The sequence below is a fragment of the Cololabis saira genome, chromosome 3 (assembly GCF_033807715.1).
Source record: "Cololabis saira isolate AMF1-May2022 chromosome 3, fColSai1.1, whole genome shotgun sequence".
Classification (NCBI taxonomy): Eukaryota; Metazoa; Chordata; class Actinopteri; order Beloniformes; family Belonidae; genus Cololabis; species Cololabis saira.
In genome coordinates, this window is record NC_084589.1 from 36032798 (window position 1) to 36055982 (window position 23185).

At 44.4% G+C, this 23185-nt stretch overlaps 1 protein-coding gene across 2 annotated transcripts in view; it reads left to right on the forward strand.

Moving 5' to 3' along the window:
* The window catches only part of gabbr1a (gamma-aminobutyric acid (GABA) B receptor, 1a), a 163155-nt gene extending 146526 nt beyond the window's left edge, over positions 1-16629 (forward strand). For both annotated transcript variants that reach the window (XM_061718519.1, XM_061718520.1), the window contains exons 18-24: positions 750-866; positions 3457-3567; positions 6170-6263; positions 7375-7502; positions 11096-11224; positions 13516-13659; positions 16343-16629. In XM_061718519.1, the coding sequence (XP_061574503.1) occupies positions 750-866; positions 3457-3567; positions 6170-6263; positions 7375-7502; positions 11096-11224; positions 13516-13659; positions 16343-16627 (1008 nt within the window). In that variant the 3' untranslated portion in view covers positions 16628-16629. The remainder of the gene's footprint in view (positions 1-749; positions 867-3456; positions 3568-6169; positions 6264-7374; positions 7503-11095; positions 11225-13515; positions 13660-16342) is intronic.
* Positions 16630-23185: the final 6556 nt, after the last annotated feature.

The following is a 23185-nucleotide window of genomic DNA, read 5'->3' on the forward strand; positions in this document are numbered from 1 at the left end:
AGTAGGCCTGTGTTGAAAAAAACGATTTTCCAATTCTAAATCGATTCTCATATTAATTCCTAAAAATCGATTCATATGTCTAAAGATCGATTTTTTTTTTTTCATCATTACATTACAACTTTTGGTATTTTTTTGTTTATGCCCAAAAAAGGACATGAGAATAACTGGTGCCATGTTTTTGCCTTTGAATATGTTTAAAGGTATGAAAAAGTTTTCAGTTATAATTGCATAAATTGTCTATATTTCACTACTGTATATACCGTCTTGGGGTTACATTTGCATAAAATGCTAAAAACCAAATTCTCAAAAATTAAAACCGAAATAGACAGAAAATGGAAAAAATTTAAACGGAATGTGGGAAAAAATAAAAGCGATTTCATACGTCTCTGTTTGCTGCCCTGGATCTGTTTGGTAATTCTGACCCACAATGTTTCTGAAAGCAGTTATATCAGCATTCTGGGAGCTGATCATCATTAGCTGCCAATACTTGCTGTTGAATCTCAATATAATACTAGTTATTAATATGTTGCATAACTACATAGTCATATAATTCATGCAACAGCTGAAAAAACTGTTTTAATAACACTAACCCAAATCAATATTGGAATTGGATCGAATCAAATCTTGATAGACGATTCTGAATCTTAAGAATCGGAAATCGATTCTTGAAATTTGAATCGATCCCCAGCCCTGGTTCTGAAAACCCCTGCGTTGCTGACGTTGTCGTCCTCGTCTCCCTCCTCCTGCAGTTCCGCCTCTGGCTGCTGGGCCTCGGCTTCAGTCTGGCGTACGGCAGCATGTTCACCAAGATCTGGTGGGTGCACACCCTCTTCACCAAGAAGGACGAGAAGAAGGAGAAGAAGAAGGTAGGTGGCGTCCACTTTTTTACTTCTACGCTTCTTTTTTGGGTAAAAGCCCAATAGAGGGAATATGCATGACGTCACAGATGCGACTTCACAGCGGGTTACGCCCACTGAGTGGTAGAAAGACTGAGTGGCAGAAAGACTGAGTGGCAGAAAGACTGAGTGGCAGCGTAAACTTTCAGTTTGAGCAACTGGAAAACATCTAAAATGGGAAAGCGCTGTTGTGCGATCAACTGTACTCATAGATTTAGGATGAAATCGGAGTTATAGTTTTACAGACTGCCGAAAAATAAGCTTAAGAGAGACAAATGGATCGCTGCAATTCGCAGAAACAACTGGATTCCAGGCACTGAAAAGGGGATTTGCGGTTCCCATTTTGTATCAGGTAATGTTGGATTTTTGGGTAGCTAACGTTAAACGCTCAAATCATAAAGTTCGGTGTCCTCATCACTTTAATTTCACCAACAAATCCTGCCTTGAAGTAGGACCAAGCATCAAGACTTTTGTCTGCCTTCAAGCTTTGCTTCATGTATTTCCCCGGCGTAGAAATTAAGTACATACAAATATCAGGAAACTGGATTCGTGGCCAAATATTAACGTCCATGGACCACTGATTCTTGGGGTAACTGTACGGGTCACTGTCAAGTCCAACTGCCTTTAATTTAAAGGGGACCTATTATGAAAAACAAGTTTTTTCTTGCTTTAACATATATAAAGTGGTCTCCCCTCAGCCTGCCAACTCAGAGAAGGAGGAAAGCAACCAAATTCTGCAGTGTCTGTACAGCCGCCCGGATGAGTCTGATGTGGTTTCTACGAGCCGTTCAGATTTACATAGGTTGGCCTCCCATGCCTGAAACCACGCTCACAACTAACTCCGCTTCCGCCATTTTTCCGTAGCGGTGTATCGCGTCATTCGCGTCAGGCAGCCAATCAGCACAGAGCCTCATTATCATAGCCCCGCCCACTCAGAATCCTGCATTGAGAATGCGGTTAGAAAATGGGAAGATAAAGTCATGGCTCAGAGGCTGAATTTCTAATTTATTTAGCAAAAACAATCAAAAGCTTGTTTTTAAGACATTCAAGGCCTGTTTAAAATAGGTATTAGATGCCATAAAAGGTCCCCTTTAAGCCGATAATCGGCTGTTATCCCGTCTTCTCCACTAGTTGCAGCCATTTTTGCCACTCAGAGCGAATAAGGGGGCTGGTCCAGTGGGGAAAGTGACATCAATGCATACCCTCTATAAAGACATAACACCAAGAGGGAAAGACACAGGCAGTGGTTTCAGAACAATAATCCTGGCTGCACTTCCCTCACGAGGGGTTGGAGGCGGTAAAGGGGCGTGTTCGGCGGCTGATTCTCAGCACAGATACTGTAGCATTTATAAGCACGTGGTTGTGTTTGTGTGCTGCATCCAGATGCGTTTAAACGTCCCCTCGAAGGACAGAGTACGTCCCGCAGCCCAGCGAGGCGCCGCCGGTCGCCGAGGGAATTTCTGAGACCTAATCAGAAGAATAAGAGATTAAGCCGTTTATGGAATATTTATGAATATGGATGAGTATTAAGGTTCTGCGCGGAAATCCAACCTTCGGGGTTCGCTGCCGGAGCTGGAGCACAACGAATCAGGTTGACTTTCAAATCTCTGCATGTCCGCAGAAGGGCAATCTGCCAGAGAGCCGTGTGTGTGTGTGTGCGTGTGTATTTAAAGAAACTTTCACAAAGGGAGGGGGGTTGGCTGCTTTTCAAATGATTCTTCATGCAGCTCGAGACGAAGCGGCGCCGGGACTGTGGAGTTTCTTTCTGCTTTTTATTTCCCACTTTCAGTCGCTGCACGCTCCAGTGGCCGCCGCTTTGTTGCCGACGCTGCGAGTAAGACGGCGTGGCGAGTCGGGGGGGGATGTGGGGGAGATGTACGGAGAGAGGGAGGAGGGGAAGAGGGGGGTCCTTAGCTGGGTTCCATCGCAGCTCGGGTTCACGATAACGGAGACCCCCCCGTGAACACAACACTGTTGGCCGGTGATGATGGTGAAGATAGTGATGTTGATGATGGAGATGATGGTGATGATAGTGAAGAGGATGGATGATGATGATGATGAAAGTGATGGAGATGAAGATGATGATGATGATGATGAAGATAGTGATGATGATAAAGGTGATGGTGATGATCACCATCACCTTCTCTTGCCAAGAACCACTTAATTTATCACTCCTTGCAATTTATAGTATGTTTTTTGTTTTGTTTTTGTCTTTGTTTTTTTCGTCTTGTCTAGATACCTCTGTTACTTGTCCAATATATCCATTCTTTTTCAATGTTTGAACCCAAATTATTAGTTTTGTTTTGTATAAAACCTCCTGAGTCGAGGTTCACAAAAGGGTAGGCATAATAAGCCTTGGCTTCAGCCTATACCTTTTCGGTGCCACTTAATATATTGGACCTTTTTTTTATGTTGTATTATGTTGTATCCAAATGGACCGAAATAAAATAAAAAAAATTAAAAAAAACAACTCATGATGATGGTGATGCTGCTGCTGATGATGATGATGATGGTGATGATAAGGAAGATGATGATGATGATTATTATGCCCCCCCCCCAGCAACCCCTGGAGCCGTGGAAACTCTACGCTACAGTCGGCGTCCTGCTGGCCATCGACTTCCTGTCCCTGATGATCTGGCAGATCGTGGACCCGCTGCACGTCACGGTGGAGGTAGCTACGCACCACACGCACACGGGGTCACGCACACAGTTGCCGGGGGGTCGTCGCCGGGGAAACCATCCTTCATGCACGATAGAAAAACAGGGATGAATATCAGCAGCGTGGCGATAACAATGATGCTGCGTGAGCGCCGTTGGTCCGGATGTTGGCGCATGCCGAGGTTCTGGAAACTCGGCCCATTTTTTTATTTTTTAGATTTTCTACATATTTAAGTCTCATGTCAAGACCCCCAATGAAAGGGGGGGGTTGTGTCTGAAACATCTGGGAGATGTCACCGTTTTAAAACAGTGGCTGTAGTTGGTCCAGGTTAGCAACAGTAACTAGTCTGTAACTGGTCCTTGTCGACCTGGTCGATAAGTCGACTAATCTAACCAGTAATTGGACGATTATTCTAACGATTATTTCTCTGTTCCATTAATGAAAACCATAATGTATCACATCATTATAAAAAATCATTAAAAACATAGTTTATTAAACAGTTTTGCACAGTAAAATAAAAACATAGAATACAATTATACAAAATATATTTCTTCTTAGAGTCCAACAAAAATCTCTCCTGTACAAAATTACAAAAGATTAGAAAAATGCATATGATCCAAATATGTTAAAAATAACAAAAAACCTGTTGTTTTCAGTAGGAATCATTTCCCGGCGGCACTTTAGCTTCTGCTAACCGATGAAAAAAAAAAAAAAAAATTTCATGCCAGTAAACGGAGTTATGACCAGAAAACATCAAATGTGGGAGCTGATGCAGACCATAATTTGATCATGTGACGTTCATTTTACAATTATTATTGTCCGGCCCACGAGAGACGAGGGGGCGGGGCTTCAGATGCTCCAAAATACTGGTCTGGTATCAACTCCAAAAGGTGTTTGGGACTAAATTTAAAGTATTCATATACTTTTGATGACTAAGAGCCCAGATATACTTGCTGTTTGTTCTTGCGTTCTTGTCCGTTCGCGTGCATCACCAACTGCAACGTCGTTCGCGTAGTACGCGAGGAGGGCGCGTCGTACCGGCGGTAACTGATTGGGGCAGTAAGCAGAGCAACAGTTGGAAAAGCTGCTACTGCTACTAGTAGCAGTAGCAGCAGCAGATTAGAGCAACAAACAAGTTAACATGATAATATTGGATGAAGAAGAGATTCTAACATTGCTTTGGTTGCGATCTCGGCAAAGGAAACGGAGATGGTATGTTAGACCGTTGAATCAGCTGGTATCTGACCGGGACCAGCGCCACTCGTGGCCACAGCGAGAACTGCAGGTGTCTTTTTGAGAATGTGCGCGTCAAATGAAGGCAGGATACGCGTGGCGGCCATGATGCGTACGCGGCCTGAACTGTAAGTATATCTGGGCTCTACGGGTGTTTTGGGGGGATTTTTTGGGCTTAGTTGTAGAGCCCTGCGCTCCCGCCTGCTCCCGCTGCATTTCTGACCATTACCGCCCGCACCCGCAACGTCTGTGTTCCACTCCCACCCGCTCCCGCAAAACTCTGAGAATTCATGCCCGCACAATGATAGAGATGCAAGAGAAATCTATCTGATTTAATGTTAACATGATAATTGTGGAGTTTGATGGATAATTGGCAGTTGATAGGCACCTGACCGAAAGTTAGATGCAAATCCATCAATGTCATCATCGCACGCCTTTTCGCCTTTCGCGCACGCATCAATTATGTGATTGAGGTTATAGCAAGGAGAGTAGCTGTGAGTGGCTCAAACACTAATAAATAATGAACGAAACAAATTAATTTAACAAATGAATCGCTTAGCCATTACATTGCTGTGGAGGGAGAGAATGCTGTTGACCGACTGCGGTCCCAATCCCTGCGTCTCTTTTCCAAGATGCGCCACAGACACTAAACGCAGTTTCTCCAAATATCTGACTTGTCTTGCTTTGTTTTTGTTTTGTAAAGACCTTGTTTGAGGTTTATTTTCCACGTCATTGATTTCCACCTTGTCGCTAGACTACATTCCGATCCCGCATTGTTTTTTTTTTGACCAGCAGGAGAGTTCAAACCGCCGCTCCCGCAAGATTTGTTTTGGGTCGCGCGGGACCCGGCGGGAGCCAATCCCAATGCAGCCCTCTACTTAGTTGTACCGTTGGAACGATGTTACCCTGAACAGACGGGGAAACTTCAGCAGAGTTTGCTGGAGCGTCGGCTCCCCAAGTCAGGTGGCAATGTTGGTAACCTGGCTGAGGAACACCAAATGTGAATGAACAAATGAACACCAAAGGTGCTCTGAGGAACAAAATGTGGCGCGGCGGCTTACTCAGGTGGGTTAATGAGGTCTAATCATCCTGATACGACAACACAAATCCGCCGCGAGTTCTTCACCTCCGTTTGTCTGCAGGAGCGAGGGATTATCAGGCCGCCGCAGCCCCGAGTCAAAGACACGTCTTCTGTTCAGCTTCTAATTCTCCGTATCTCCTTTAAGTCGGCGGTCTGGACCCGGGGTGGGGGGGGGGTCTTACTCTGACGGTGCAGTTCTTTCTGCTGCTTCATCGTTTCTCATTATCTCACTCTCTCTTTTTCTCTCCCCCCTCTCTCCTTTATCCTTCTGCTGCCCCCCACCCCCCCTTTCCCGAGCAGAAGTTCACCAGGGAGGCCCCTAAAGTGGACCTGGACGTCCTGATTCAGCCGCTGCTGGAGCACTGCAGCTCGGAGAAGATGAACACGTGGCTCGGTACTGCCCCCCCCCCAACACTCGTCCCTCTCCGTCTTCCCCCCCCTTCTTAGCGGAGTGTGAGATTCCATCTATGTCGGTCACAAACTGGGCCACTGCCCCGCGGCGCCGGCCTCCTCCGGCAGGAAGGGGCGGGGCCTCGGCTCCGGGCCGAGGACGGGAGCGCCGGACGGTCTGAGGAGGTTCAGGGCTCCAGTCGTCCCTCAAGAAACGCTTTATTTTCATGCGCTGAGAAGCAAAGAAACCGAAAATGCTGCCGTTTAGAAGCGGAGCGAGAGTTGAAGTGATGAGATCTCTGGCGGTACAGGCGAGATCTCAGCGTCTCCATGGAGACGAGCTGAAGCCAAACGTCCTCGTCTGGAGTCATGAAAAGAGACGAATGAAACATTTGGACGTTTTTACCGTTTTTTTACGCATTCTTAGGCTACATTTACACATAGCCGGGTATTTACAAAAACGGATATTTCCCCCTCTACGTTTTGAAAAATACCATAATTTACACAAACCCGCATAAATACTCTGTTAAGGTGCTATGAGCAGCCAAACCTACAGGGGGCAATGTAACGAGAAGCATAAAGTCATGCTAGCCAATCAGAATCCTGGAAAAACAAATCAACAAATGACACGAGTAACTTCCATTTACTTCCAACAGGTGGCACACATGACGCTGGTGACGTTTCTGTCGCATAATGTGACGTTCTGAAGCCTAAATGTCCGTTTCCCTCTGTTTACAAGCACGTGAACGTGAAGACAGACTTTTTGGCCGGAGTTTTCAGAAATGATAATTTTTTACTTTAAGCTTCGTTTCCGTGTAAACGAACGGCCAAAACGCATGAAATCACCACCGTTTTTGCTACGTGGAAACGGGGCCTTAAAAACGTCTGGTCTGCTCGACACTCGCAGAGTAAAACTAGTCCAGACCTGCAATCCGTTACCCGGAGACCAGCCGTCAATCAACTATCAGATCAGAACTTTTACTGATTGAAATCTCCTTTCATGTTTGGGTGAAAAAAGGAGACAAATATTTTTTGCGTTAATTTCAAATGATCAAACCGGCGTTTTTCTTTGTTTGGTTTATCCATGTCCCTGTCTCCCCCCGTCTCTCCTGCAGGTGTGGTCTACGGCTACAAGGGTCTGCTATTGCTGCTCGGCATCTTTCTGGCCTACGAGACCAAGTCTGTTTCCACAGAGAAGATCAACGACCACCGTGCCGTCGGGATGGCCATCTACAACGTAGCGGTGAGTCCCGAGACCCCGCCTCCCCTGAAGCCCCGCCTCCTTCTGAAGCCCCGCCTCCTCCTCCCAAAGCCCCGCCTCCTCCTGAAACCCATAGACATATACACGTAGACGCCCCATCGAGCGCTGAGCCGTACGTCAACGTCGCCGCCATATTGGATGTGGCAAGACTGCGCTGTAAACTAATACAAGTTAATGGACTTATTTTCATAAAGCGTCTTTCTACAAAGAAATGTACGTCTTACGTCTCATTTATTCATTCACACACGCACTAATATACTTGGGGAAAGCTAGGCACCAAATATAATATATTTAATTTTCTGAGATGGCAAAAATAAGAACTTTATTGATCCCACATAGGAGTAATTCATGTTATATCAGCTATAGAGAACAAGGTGGTGCCGAAAAAACAATATAAGAAAACAAAAATAAGAAAAATAGAGAAACATATTTTCTCATCAACAAAACATATTTAAAATTTTTCAAATGACAAAATAACATATTTGAACCATTTTTCAGACAATAAAATAACTGAAAAAATCTGAAAAATGGTTCAAATATGTTATTTTGTAACTTGAAAATTTTTAAATATGTTAATGTAAAATATGCTTTGTTGATGAGAAAATATGTTTCTCTTATCATTTTTGTGAGGGGGGATATATAGTGTTTTTCGGCACTACCTTGTTCTCTATAGCTGATATAACATGAATTACTCCTATGTGGGATCAATAAAGTTCTTATTTTTGCCATCTGAGAAAATTAAATATATTATATTTGGTGTATATTAGTGCGTTTGTGAATTAATAAATGAGACGTAAGACGTACATTTCTTTGTAGAAAGACGCTTTATGAAAATAAGTCCATTCACTTGTATTAGTTTCCAGCGCAGTCTTGCCACATCCAATATGGCGGCGACGTTGACGTATCGCAGCAGCGGGCAAGAACACTCGATGCGGCGTCAACGTATGTCTATGATGAAACCCGCCTCCTCCTCCACATTTACATTTTTTTTTCATTATTCGACAAACGAAAGGCGACAATCGGGGCCAGAAGTTTTACAGCATTTGTTTGAACCCAGAAGGGGCGTGGCCATCCTGAGAGGAGGGACTACACCTGGCAAAGGTCGTTCAGGAGAGGCGAATCACACCCGGGCAGCGCTAACGTTGCTAGGCAACCAAATGGCCTTACTGGAAGCGGCGGTCCATCTCAAGCTGACCACCAAACATGCTTCAAGTGAAGAGAAAATCCGAAGTGCTCAGGGAATTGTTCAGAAAAAATCTTGAAGGTGCTCTTTGGTGTTGGGGAAAAAAACAATATCTTGTCAAAAAAGGGAGTCCAAGGCACTCTTCTTGTGGAAAAATATTAAAAAGCCTTTATTGAAACATGGCTAATAAGTTTAAAAACATGGGAGCAGAGACCCACGCGTTTCAGCGCAAGCCTTCTTCAAGGTACTGCTCAAACAGGAATTCCTAATGCTTCAGGTGTTTTGATGAGGAGGAGGGGACGCAGGACTCGTTACGTCCTTAACTTGGGTCTGTGATGTCACAGGACTCTCCAGATCTGAAGCAAGTCACTTCTGACCCCCTAATAAAATTCCTCTAGCTCATGCCAACGTGCTTTAGAGCTTTCTATTCCTCTTTTCCCCGCGCTGATGTCTGAAGCGGTGAGGCGTTCGTCTGTGAAGTCGTTAACGAGGGATCGATGCGATGCAACTTTAATTGTGCTGCAGTCTCAGCAGGACCGAGTCGTGCCCCTCGGCTTCAGAGCGAGGGAGGATTTATGGAGGGGAAGCTGCTCCGTTTACGGGCGCCTGGGTCCTGAAGGAGGGTGGTACCTGCAGCCGTCGGCCGTAAACTTTCTTCAGCAGCTGCTGGTACCGACCCAGTGGAAGCTGGTGCTAACAATCTTTGGGAGGGCAGTTTATCTCGGCGTGTAACGGTACACAGAAGTCACAGTTAGGTACAAGCTTGGTACAATGGGGAAAAAAGAAAGGTAGAAAATAATATTTTGGTCCTTTTAATTTTGAAAAATGTAACTATCCAACAATGGCTTACTGGTCCTAAGTTTTAGTGAAGCAGTTCAGTTCTGCTGCAGTGGAAAAAGAAAACTGAACATAAAGTTTAACATTTCAACAAGTCCACTGTTATTTCTTATTGTTTTTTTCTTCCTGGTTTGGGTTCAGTTGATTTTACACATAAGAGAGAAGAAAAACATGAATATTTCCATTGTTCTGTCTGGAATTTATATTATTTGAAAAGATAATGTTCCTTTTATTCAGATATTTGATAATATACAAAATCAACAAATATTATTTCAAAAGCAGGTGTTATTTAACCTATTGAAAACAAACATCAAAATCTGGTTTGTGTAGTTCAGTTTGATTTTCTAAAAAAGACGGGGAATGAATTGTCCAGTCACATTAGATTAAAACAACATACGAGTCACGATGCTGATCGATGATCCGTTGCTGATAAATGAGTTTCTGGGACGAACACGACTGCATCCCTTTACCAATCTAATTCAAACCCATTACCAGAGATCCTCAGGTCACGTGTTTATCAAATGTTAGAGAGTTTACACTGGATTCTGTTTGACCCACGCCCCTTACTTACGGAAGTAAATAAATAATAAAATAAAAAACATTTTGGAACCAAATAAATATTTAAACAACATTTAATTACTATTGTACGGAAGAGTAGATTTTTTTTTATTGTGCACTTCGAGAAAAATGTTGAAATATCGAGATTAATGTTGAAATACAATTTCAAGAATAAAGTCGAAATTTCGTGAATAAAGTCGAAATTTTGCCTTTTTTCTCAACATTTCAACTTTATTCACGAAATTTTGACTTTATTCTTGAAATTGTGCATCAACATTAATCTCGACATTTGCAAGCGCATAATGAAAAAAAAATCTCCCTCCTCTAAAATATTATTTAAATTTTTATTCTTCTTCTCTTGATTTGATGGGGGCGGCGCCCTAGCGCCCTCTACTGACCAGCCGCCACTGGTACCGAGTGAATCATGCTAAATGGAGGCGCCCGGGTTGCTCCCCACTCTGAAATAGAAGCCGTTGGTGTGGAATCGCTGTGAAAAATAAAAAATGGAAAAGTGAGGTTTCCGTCACTTTGGTTGCTTCCCTGAGTTGGACTTTTTTATCGGATAAATCACAGCCATTATCTGCTCTGACTCCTCCGACAGTCTGCAGCCAATAAGCATCATCTATCACTCTGGTTCATTCCTGAGATCATTGAACGCGGTTTCCATCGCGCGACATCGGAACGGCGGCGTTCTGATGCTCAATCTCACTTTCATGACACGTCAATAGTTGATGGCATCTTTCCTCTGCAGCTGGTGGCCCGGTGGGACGCCTTACTCATGACTCGTTAATGCTGTTTTCACAGATGCTCTTCCTCTCCTCGTCTTCCTCTCCTCGTCTTCCCCCTCGTCTTCCTTTCCTCGTCTTCATCCCCTCGCATCCCCCCTCCTCCTCTTCCTCTCTTTTGTCCTAACTTCTTGTTTTCCTCTCCATGTCTTCATCACCCCCCCCCTCCTCTTCCTCTCCTCTGTCCTGACTTCTCGTCTTCCTCCCTGCAGGTGCTCTGCCTCATCACGGCGCCGGTGACGATGATCCTGACCTCGCAGCAGGACGCCTCCTTCGCCTTCGCCTCCCTCGCCGTCGTCTTCTCCGCCTACATCACCCTGGTGGTTCTCTTCGTGCCCAAGGTCAGGGAGGTCAGGGAGGTCACACGGGTCGTGATCCGGGGGGCGGGGGGTCGTCTGGCACAACCAAACCTCGTCACAGTTTGATTGGCAGGTTATTTCTGGGAGCTCGGAGCCTAGAGGCCGCGATAAGAGTTAAAAAACATTCACTGCAGGATCTTTCCGTAGATAATAACTTTTGAACGGCTAGTAGATATATTTAGTATTCCTGGAACCCACTTCTTTAGATATCTACAATTTTGTAGCCTCCCTTTCCAGTCGCTTTCCCTCCTGCCCCTTACTAACTTTCTTAGACTCTATTTCAAAGCTGGGGAACACTTAAAGCAGGTCATAGGCAATCTATATATCAATCTATCTCAGTTGTCAACTTTGGATTATACCGAACACAAATGGGGATTTAAACAAACAGATTCCAGATCCAGTGTGGAAGAAGGTTATCAGGAGGATCAACACATCGTCTATTTGTCAACGACATACAGTTTCACACTTTAAGATAGTAGTTTTAAGTAAACCGACTCCACTGGTCAAAGGTCAGGCTGAGATCGGACCAGGGTTTGACCCGACCTGTGATCCATGTAAGCAAACCCCTGCAACCTTTAGGCTAGGATTGGGTTAGGATTAGGCTAGGATTGGGTTAGGATTAGGCTAGGATTGGGTTAGGATTAGGTTAGGATCAGGCTAGGTTCAGATTGGGTTAGGATTAGGCTAGGATTGGGTTAGGATTAGGTTAGGATCAGGCTAGGTTCAGATTGGGTTAGGATTGAGTTAGGATTGGGTTAGGATTAGGCTAGGATTGGGTTAGGATTGGGTTCGGGGCGGGTTAGGATTAGGCTAGGATTGGGTTAGGATTAGGCTAGGATTGGGCTATGATTAGGCTAGGATTGGGTTAGGATTAGGTTCGGGGCGGGTTAGGATTAGGCTAGGATTGGGTTAGGATTGGGTTAGGATTAGGCTAGGTTCAGATTGAGTTAGGATTGTGTTAGGATTAGGCTAGGATTGGGTTAGGATTGGGTTAGGATTTGGCTAGGATTGGGCTATGATTAGGCTAGGATTGGGTTAGGATTAGGTTCGGGGCGGGTTAGGATTAGGCTAGGATTGGGTTAGGATTGGGTTAGGATTAGGCTAGGTTCAGATTGAGTTAGGATTGGGTTAGGATTAGGCTAGGATTAGGTTAGGATTAGGCTAGGATTGGGTTAGGATTGGGTTCGGGGCGGGTTAGGATTAGGCTAGGATTGGGTTAGGATTAGGTTAGGATCAGGCTAGGTTCAGATTGAGTTAGGATTGTGTTAGGATTAGGATTAGGTTAGGATTAGGCTAGGATTGGGTTAGGATTGGGTTAGGATTTGGCTAGGATTAGGCTAGGATTGGGTTAGGATTAGGTTAGGATCAGGCTAGGTTCAGATTGAGTTAGGATTGTGTTAGGATTAGGATTAGGTTAGGATTGGGCTATGATTAGGCTAGGATTGGGTTAGGATTAGGTTCGGGGCGGGTTAGGATTAGGCTAGGATTGGGTTAGGATTAGGCTAGGTTCAGATTGTTTTAGGATTAGGGTAGGATTAGGCTAGGTTCAGATTGGGTTAGGATTAGGTTAGGATTGGGTTAGGATTGGGTTAGGATTAGGTTAGGAGCGGGTTAGGATTGGGTCAATTCAACATTACACCACTTCTGGCAGTCCGATTTCAACACTGTCTCTACAATATCTTTGCAACCAATAGTTCCATCCCCTCTTACTGCTCTATTTGGTGTCACTCTGGAGGATGAGGATTTAAGTAATTATAAATCCAATGTGATGGCCTTTAGTATTCTACTGGCCAGACGATTGATTCTGCTCAGATGGAAAGACCCTCTTCCTCCTTCGTTCTCCCACTGGACTAAAGAGATTATACAATATCTGAAAAAATAAGATGTTCTCTACAAGGGTCTGTTTTGAAATGTTATGTAACCTGGCAGCCTTTTCTGACATTTGTGGATCGAAAGGAAGCAGAAAAAGTTACCCTATAATACAACGACTCTTATTAGAGTTTGAACAGATGTTGTTTTTGTCCCTGTCATTTATTTGCGTGGTTCTGTCAACTAATATGCAAAATAACGGTCTTTATTGTCGTGGTACAGGTCTGGTGGGTGGAGGGCGGTGACGAGGGGATTCGTTTTTGTTTGTATTGTGTTTCAAAAACATCTTTTAGAAACCCGCCTTGCTGGTTAAGAACATCAGGCTGCACATGTTTAAAGCGTCTTGGTGAGTGTCATCGGCTCGCTGACGTTCTCAACCCACTTCCTGTCCCCCGCCGCTGCAGATGCGGCGCCTCATCACCCGCGGGGAGTGGCAGTCGGAGCAGCAGGACACCCTGAAGACCGGCTCGTCCACCAACAACAACGACGAGGAGAAGTCCCGGCAGCTGGAGCGGGAGAACCGGGAGCTGCAGAAGATCATCCAGGAGGTGGGCAACTCGCTGCTTTATTATTATTATTATTATTATTATTATTATTATTATTATTATTATTATTATTATTATTATTATTATTATTATTATTATTATTATTATTATTATTATTATTATTATTATTATTATTATTATTATTATTATAGTTCAAGTCTTCACCAGCTGACCTACAAGTTTGAACATATTAAACGTTAGGATCAAGGTTGAAAGGCTGAAGGAAAGGTCTCATCCCCAACGTGGCCACTAGAGGGCAGTAACTGCACAGAAAAAGAGAGGCGGCGTCCCTGTGGTCCAGATAAAAAACACTTTTACATGTTTGGTAGAATAAAAGTCTTCAAGGATGATGAACACCACCAGATGGCATTTTAGTTTCAAAGAAGAATTTTATTATTCAAATATTTTTATTGGATTTTCACATAAAACATTCAAACACGAAGCAGCACAATAACAGTGCGCACCAAGCCTTTTTTTGGGGGGGGGGGATAAGTAAATAGAGAGAATAAGTAAAAAATACAAAATAAAATGAAAGTATAAGAAAAAAGATTCGTTAAAGTATGATAGAATGGGTTGCCAGGCTTTGTAGAACTTTTGAATGGTATACTTGAGGTGTTCAAGTTTGAGGTGTGCCATCACCGCCTCCACCCAGCGTTTATGTGACGGTGGTGTTGCCTTCTTCCAGCTTAACAGAATCATTCGTCTAGCCAATAAATTGGAAAAAGCTATAACCTCTGCCTGAATTGCCGATAGCTGCGCCTCTTCCAGCACCACACCAAAGATGGAGGTCAAAGGGTTAGGATTGACGTCTTTGCAACATACAGATGAGAAAGAAGAATTTTATCAGTAAATTATATGAAACTTATTAATGAACATCTATTAACTCTGCAGATATCATCTTTAATGAGCACCAGATGTGTTTATAATGTCAATAATAATGAATAAAACCAGACACAAGCATGTCTGCACTCGCCGCCGGACGAGCCGTGTTTGACGGCAGCTCTGGACTCTGTAACGCTGTGATGCGGCGGCCAGGGGTCACAATCGTGGATTCAGGAAAAAAGGCGCTGCGTGATTAAAATATGCGCCAAGCGTAACTTATAAATGTAATATATGACACTTCATAGCAGTGGCGTAGCCAGAAATATTTTTTGGGGTGGGCCAGGAGAAAAATTAGTGGGCCATATTGTCCCAGAAAAGGCGGACTTATAAAAACTTTTAAGCAGAAAACATGACACACAGACAGATTAAAGGCAGTGTCAATTTTACTTTGTAATGTGCATTACAAATGTATTCTGACAGTTAAACATAACATGCTCAACCAACAGAGCATGAAAACCTGTCTCTATAGGCCAGTAGCCTATTTGCCACTACAGTATTGTAGTTTATTTGCTGAACTGGCAGCGCATTGGCTCTGCAGCGTACCACACAATAATTAACAATTTAACTGTACAAAGTGGCAACTAAACATAAACTCAAACAGCAGAGGTGTTAACATACTGCATGAAATAGCTTACATCAAAGAGAAATCGCACATGTAACGGTGTACTCAGTCTGAGGCACTGGCAGTGGCGTGTCTTCTTCCAGTTTTGGTTTTTTAAAATAACTAATCAATGAACTCTGTTTAGCCGTTGTTGTGGCGATAAAGTCGGCTGCAACGCCGGCTAGCTTGCTGGCTAAAGGCAGCTCAATCTGTCGGAACCAGAGCAATCAATGACTACGTTTACATGCAGCCAATAACCCTTTTCTAACCGGAATATTGGCAATAACCCGGTTTTGCACGGCCATGTAAACACCAATAACCCCTTTGAATAACCGGAATTTGCTCCGGTTTTAAAAAACCCAAATATGACCCCTGGGTTACTCCTTTTCTAACCAGAATATTTGAGTCCAGGACGTACTTATAAACATGGTGAAACGCAAGACCAGGAGGAGACTAATCACTTCATAAATGTAAAAATATGAACATTTTGGCATTTGTAGACGGTAGAAAGTACCAGGATAGCCAGATTTACAAAAAGGTGAGTGAAAAGTTGCGTGAAGCAGGATTTGTAGGAACGCCAGACCAGATCAAGCACCGCTGGAAGACGCTGAAAAAGGCGAACTACAGGGCCGAGAAACAAAACGACTTCTACTGGGCTGTTCATTATCCGGCGTGCTGCTGTTATTGTTGTTGTTTTGGATTTGGATACAGGAAGAAGAAGCGGAAATGACGGGAATTGCGTCATGACGTTCTCCGTGCGTCGCTGGTTTGATGGAGATATCCCAAATGATTAATTACCATGTATACAGGGATAAACCTGTTTGCTCACGCATGTAGCAACAGATTATTACGAATGTTTCAGTAATCGGAATATTGACCTTAACCCCAATTTTGGCTGCATGTAAACGTAGTCAATTATGTCCCGAGGCTCCCTGCAACTTGTTTCAAAAGTTCTGTTTTAATCAGAAAGAAAAAAATAAAGGCTGAACACAAGTCAACAACAAATCACGTTGATATTTATACCTTTTTCTCATATAATTTTTTAGAATATGTTTATGTAAAATATGTATTTTGATCAAAGTTGGGGCCAGTGCTTCATAGCAGCTTTGAGGCGATGCTAACTTTTGACCCCGACTGTATTTGCTGGAGAAAGTCGCGGTTGTCCTCGTCAGTAAACTCACTTCTACCCGTTTGTCTTTCCAGAAAGAGGAGCGGGTGTCGGCCCTCCGCAACCAGCTAGCCGAGCGCCAGGCTCTTCGCAACCGCCGCCCGCCCTCCGCCGGCCAGAACCAGAACCACAACGCCCCACTGCCCTCCTCCCAGCCGGACCCCCGGTCCTTGCTGCCCCCGCCCGGCTACCCCAACCCCGCCACGGACAATCACTCCCTCCCGCCGTCCTTCTCCAACTCGTCCAACCTCTACCCGGCCGACAGCAAGATGGGCCGCAACCACTGTCACAACAGTCAGATCCCACTGCTGTACAAGTAGGAGGTGCAGAGGGGGGGGCACACACGAGGGTGGGGGGTGGGGGATTGGGGAGGGGTCACAAAACACAACGAGACACTGTGACTTTCATTGGTTTGGGTGGAGAGCACGCCATCGCTGTGGCACCGTTTGCAGAAGCACAACAACAACGCAGCGGTGCTTCACACCCAGCAGCTTTGGGGGGGGGGGGGGGGGGTCACGCAGGTAACACCCGCCCTCGCAGCTTTGATCTCACCCAGACGCCAAGCACCGGTGTCGAGCCGACAAGCACATCTCAGACTGGCGGCGCGGCGTCGCCTGAGAGATCAAGCGAGCAACGGAGCGCCGGGTCCTCGTTGGTTCTCCGGTTCTGTCGCGGCGACGCCGCGTCAAGGATCTTAAAAGGAAACGTGTTCGTGTCTTCGCTATTTCATCTCCCGAGTTTGTTGACTGCACATTCACACACGAGTGGTTTACCTTGTTCTGTAATATTTGATCTGTTTCGTCATGGAGTTGTTGTTCTATTATTTGTTTACTTTTCAGGAAAAAACTGAAACTCGTGAAAGGGATTGAGCGATTTAGCGTCCGACGTTCCCGCTGACGAGCAGCGGAGCTCGGACGTGTGGGACTCTGGTTTCACTCGAGAGTGATCCAATAGCCATAGTTTAACGTCCAGAGAGCTCAGCATGTGTGGACGTCTGTTGGTGGGACACAGTCCTGCAGTGTAATAACCCATATATGAATCGTTCAACCGGAGGAACCGGATCAACCGGGACAAACCGGATAAACCGCACAAACTGGATGAATCGGATAAACTGAACCGGATACACCAGACGAACCAGAGACCAGAGTCGGAGGACTAACGACTGAATGGCTGCAGAATTTTTTAAGTTTTTGTAAGTTGATTTTTTTTATTTTTTTTTGCGTTTAAGATTTGCGTTTGTATTGTGTTACAATCAGAAATGCCAGGAGTTGTGTACATGGTCCGTCTCATAATGTTTTCACCACAGAGCCACCTCCCCCGGTCCTGGGTCTGTTCGGGCCGATCCCCGGGAGGAAACCCATCAAAACACAGATTCTTGCAGGTTTTTTTTCAGCTCAAACGCCATCCATCCATCCATCCATCCATCCATCCATCCATCCATCCATCCATCCATCCATCCATCCATCCATCCATCCATCCATCCATCCATCCATCGATACCCGTTTATTCCCAGTCAGGGTGGTGGGGGTCTGCTGCAGACCATGCCAGCCCCTGGTTGGGGGCACCAACCACGCTCACCCCTGCAGGTCATTCAGGATCACCGATTAACCGGACAAACGTCCGCAGGAAGCCGGAGAAAACCCAGAACCCAATCGTAACCCAATCCTAAACCAATCCTAGCTTAATCCTAACCCAATCCTAGCTTAATCCTAAACCAATCCTAGCTTAATCCTAACCCAATCCTAAACTAATCCTAGCTTAATCCTAACCCAATCCTAAACCAATCCTAGCTTAATCCTAACCCAATCCTAAACCAATCCTAGCTTAATCCTAACCCAATCCTAAATTGAAATCTTAACGTGTCACTTGTGGATCTAGCCATTATTGAGTTATTGATTAGGTACCGTTTGCTGGGTGAACTCTTGTCCCCATAGTTACATCAGCCGTTGAGGAAGGACGTGTTACCTTTCTTATCTTCCAGTCCTATCTCTGAACCGTAGTTGGGAGAGCTGGTGGTTAGTTACAGTTTCTGGCTCGTTGCTGGTAACCGGCGTCGTCTAGGAGTCCGGGGAAAGTGAAGGAAAAAAAAAGGGACGAAGGAAAAATACTGTCCTTGCGACCTCGCACATTTATTAAAAACTTGCAAAGAGCAAACAAAATACTTGAGGGCCGACAACTTAACACTGAAAGTAACTCAAAACCTGTAACGGTCTTCCACACGCTCACACCGGCATCTCTCTCTCTCTCCTCCGCTGCACCCACTACGTCACACACACACACACACACAGACATCCGAACACAGACACCGCCTTAAAGGGACGCGGCTGGCCAGTAACAGACGGTTCCCAAAAACCCTAACCCAAATCCTAATCCAATCCTAACCCAATCCTAGCCCAATCTTAACCCAATCCTAACCCTAACAGTTGGGGTCTGTCAGTTCTGTCTGATAATGAAGAACAAAAGAAAAGAGCTCAAAGGTGATTTGGATTTTCCCTGGACATGGATGCACGGCGGTTCGGCTTCACGGTGGTTTTACTCCGTCCTCAGGTTAGCGTTAGCGTTTCCAGGCCCTAACCCCGTAACCTCCGGCTCCGATGGATCTGTGAGATTGAGTTTACACCAGGTTCTCTATGCCGTTCTTCAGTCTGGGGGTTGCTTCTGAACCTCTCGGTGCTGCTTCTGGGGGGTCTTGTAGTTGAGATTCACAGCGTTCCACACCCGGCGGAACCTGGGTTCAAGTCTCGGTTCCACCCCTCATCTCAAAGGCCTCGTCATGGGTGAAGCAGAGGTCGTCATGGAGACGGCTTCCCACCCCTCAATCCATCCCCAACCCTCTAATCACGGCTAAAAACACAAGCTGGTCGTCTGATGAGCGATGGCAATCTTTACAAACAAAACTAATGCAGCTAATTCTGACCTTTTTTTGGCAATAAGTTAACCATAAATCCTACAAGATATTGGCTTCATTTGCTGGACCGGCGCTGTCTTTCTTGGTTTACAGTCTTCAGAAAGGACGGACGGCAATCAGACGAGAAGGTTCAATGACGGCTGATGTTCGGCGTTCTCCTTAAGATTTTATACACTGGGATGTTTTTTGCATCTTTTTCATGAATCTTTTGTATTTTATTTCAAAGGGATGTTTTTATGTTTTCCATGAGACAACAGGTAATAAATATTTTGTGTTTTTTTTTTTTTTTTTCCTTTTTGCCTTTGAGTAAGTTGTAAAAGTATGAAAGGAGGACGTAAGAACTGATATTCATTCAGCAGTTAATCTGGATGTTCTATTTCATTCATGAGATATTTCCAGATGTTTAAAGCAATTACACCGGAAGAGCTCAATCAGCAGTTAAAGTAATACTTTGACAAATATTTTACAGTGTCTATATATAAATATCTATATCTGAGTGTGCACTTTAACCTGAATGGTTACTTCACTTCATGTCGCGGTTGTTCGGTTAAATCTTAGCTCAGGGTACGAGGAAGGGCAGTCGAGTGAATGAAATAGGCCATATTCATTAACTGTTTATTCCCTGGACCAGAAGGTGTAACATACGAATGCAGAAACTATTTAAGAAACGTTCTATTATCTTGCACATATATGCTCATATAGATGGATTTGGGGATATTTGTATTCACTATATCTAAGATCTTAAATGTTAATATATTTCAGAGTATGTGTATGCAAATATGTGGGTAACATGAATAAAAGAGTTGTTTTTTTCACACGATGAGGTGTTTCCGGCTTTTATGGTGTAAAGATCGAGGTGTTTCCTGCTTCTTTTTTTGTCAATTTCATTTCATTTGTTGACACACGTCCATTTTTTCCTTTTTGCTGAACTTTTTGTTTCTAAAAAAAAAACAAAAAAAAAAACATCTGAAATATTAATCCCTCTGACGGTAACACAGGTTCTGGTGTGTGGTGGTCCGTTCCAGACGCCTCCGAGCCCAGAGATGCTGATTCCACCTCCGGGGAAGGTTAACACTACGCTTCTTTTTCTTTTCTTTCTGAAATTGAAATCTTAACGTGTCCCTTGTGAATGTAGTTGAATTTACTCAGTGACCTCTTGTCCCCATGGTTACGTCAGCCGTTGAGGAAGGACGGTTCCCGAAACAGCTCAGAGATTCTTCCCACACAGTTGTAGATGCAGACCCCGTCCACACGTAGCCGGATATCTGCGGATATCTGCTAAACCGGAGATATTTTCCTACGTTTTGACCTGTCATCCACATGAAAACGCAAATAAACGAAGGTTTAAAAAAACTCCGGGCAAAGTGAAGATTTTTGAGTTTAGTTTTGCGTTTTCGAACGTCACATTATGCGCCAAAACAACAACAAATCTGCTCTGACGTGCGCCTTTTGTTTACTACAGAACTACAGATGATCCAGCATCTGTTCTCCAAGCTATTTATTAAATAAATGGTCTCTGGTCTTGACCACCGCTTACTGCGTTACACCGACACAGAGGCTACACCGTAGGGTACGCGGCGACGTGCACCCTACGCCGTACCCTACGGCGTAGGCTACGGTGTAGGGCTGCGTCGATAACGCGGCAGCTCCGTGGCGACCGAGAAGGAGACGCGCCTGCGGAGCCGCGGAGGTGCAGCTTCCCCGGGAGCCGCAGATTATCTACAGGTTTGAAATGCTTATGAATGTGGTCGAAAACGCAGATCTTCGGTTACGTGTGGAAGGGTTTTTTTAAAAAAACGATGTAATGTGGATGCAAATTTTTTTATAAACGGAGGGGGGAAATATTCGGTTTTAAAAATACCCGGCTACGTGTGGACGGGGTCGCAGTGGAGATCTTCTGCCCAACTCTAAGCAGGTTTCCATCTGTGGGTTCCAGACTGTGACCGGGTCGACACCCTCCTCGGACCCGTCAGCTGCTGTGTCTCCATCAGTGTTGGACCCGGTAGGATCCAGTGACTCAGCAAAGTACCACTTTGTCGTTGATCGTGCTAAACTCTTTCCTGCTTGTTAATCACCACTACAATAAAAAAAGGGAAGACAACTGAGAATATAAACTGAAATTACTATAACAATAATATTAAAGTGTAAGACACTGTTTCCCTTTGTTGTTAGCGTACACAGCGAGGCTACTGTTGCAGCAGGCCCTCCTGTCAATCAGCTGTTTGAATTATTGTATTTTATTGATTTATTCACAACAAAAAGTGTCTGTCCTGACAGGATAGAGACCAACAAATACGACATTAGGAAAGGCCCCTGTGCATTATGGGATACCCCCGGCTAGGCCTGTGTTGAAAAAATCAATTTCCCAATTCTAAATCGATTCTCATATTAATTACTAAAAATCAATTCATATGTCTAAAGTCTTTTGTCATGTCTTTTTTTTTAATTTCTTTATGTATTTTTTTTTTCATCATTACATTACAACTTTTGGTTATTTTTTTGTTTATCCCCAAAAAAGGAATGTTTTGTTGGACACGAGAATAACTGGTGCCATGTTTTTGCCTTTTAAATATGTTTAAAGGTATGAAAACATTAAAGTGTTAGGTTATAATTGCATAAATTGTCTATATTTCATTACTTTATATACTGTCTTGGGGTTACATTTGCAAAAAATGCTAAAAACCAAATGCTCAAAAATTAAAAACCAAAATAGACCGAAAATGGAACAAATAAAAACGGAATGTGGGAAAAAATAAAACCGATTTCATCCGTCTCTGTTTCCTCCCTGGATCTGTTTGGTAATTCTGACCCACATGATGTTTCTGAAAGCAGTTCTATCAGCATTCTGGGAGCTGATTGGTCCTTACAGCATCATTAGCTGCCAATACTTGCTGTTTAATCTCAATATAATACTAATAGTAATATTTTGCATAACTACAGTCATATAATTCATGCAACAGCTCAAAAAACTGTTTTAATAATAACACTAACCCAAATCAATATCGGAATCGAATCGGATCGAATCAAATCTTGATAATCGATTCTGAATCTTAAGAATCGGAATCGACTCGATTCTTGACATTTGAATCGATCCCCAGCAGCGTAGTCCTGTAGCAGCATATCTAAAGGGATGTTAAGGGAATTTTATCTCAGGAGAAAACAATAATACATATCTTCAGTTCACTGAGTCTGCAATGGAATCACAAAGTGAGTCAACGTGAGAAGTTTGTGTTTTTCTGTCTGGTTCCAGCTCCGTCTCACTGAGGGTTGGAAGTATTCTGCACTTTCATCAGTTTTTTTCTGCGTCGTCAGCAGCCGGAGTGTGTTTTCGCCACCCACTAGGTGTCACCAGTTATTTGTTGTTTTCCCCGACGCGAGCTAGCGTGTCTGGAGGTCGACCCGTGGGAGTGGAGTAGCCGGCCCTGGAGGAGGCCTCCGCTGGCCCGGCGCTGGGAACCGCTGGGAACCTCGATTTGTAAGACAATAAGTGGATGTCTGCGGGTAAACGGCTGTTTGGATATTGTGTGTTTTTTAGACGACGGCGGCGTGACGAGAGCCAGCTGTGGTTCCGTCCCATGATCCCACAGTGCACACAGCTTCCTCTGTCATGTCTGTTTCCAGCTGACTGAAGGCGAGCTATGTGGTAATGCTGGTGGAGGAGGAGACGGGTGTGTGTGTGTCGGGGTGGGGGGGGTCGCTGGGGAAAACCCGGCTGGGTTGGGTCTTCTGTGGGCCTTCACCTGACACAGCACTCCGCAAAGAACAAGCAGGAAATTCCCCTCGACTGCTGTGATCGAATACAGGAAGTATTTGCTGGCCGGGGAGGAATGTCAGAGCGGCGTCTGCCAAGTGTGTGTGTGTGTGTTTGTGTGTGTGTGTGTGTGTGTGTGTGTGTGTGTGTGTGTGTGTGTGTGTGCGCGCGCGCGCGCGTGTGTGTGTGCTGGTGAGAAAAGATCCGTCTCATTGGTTC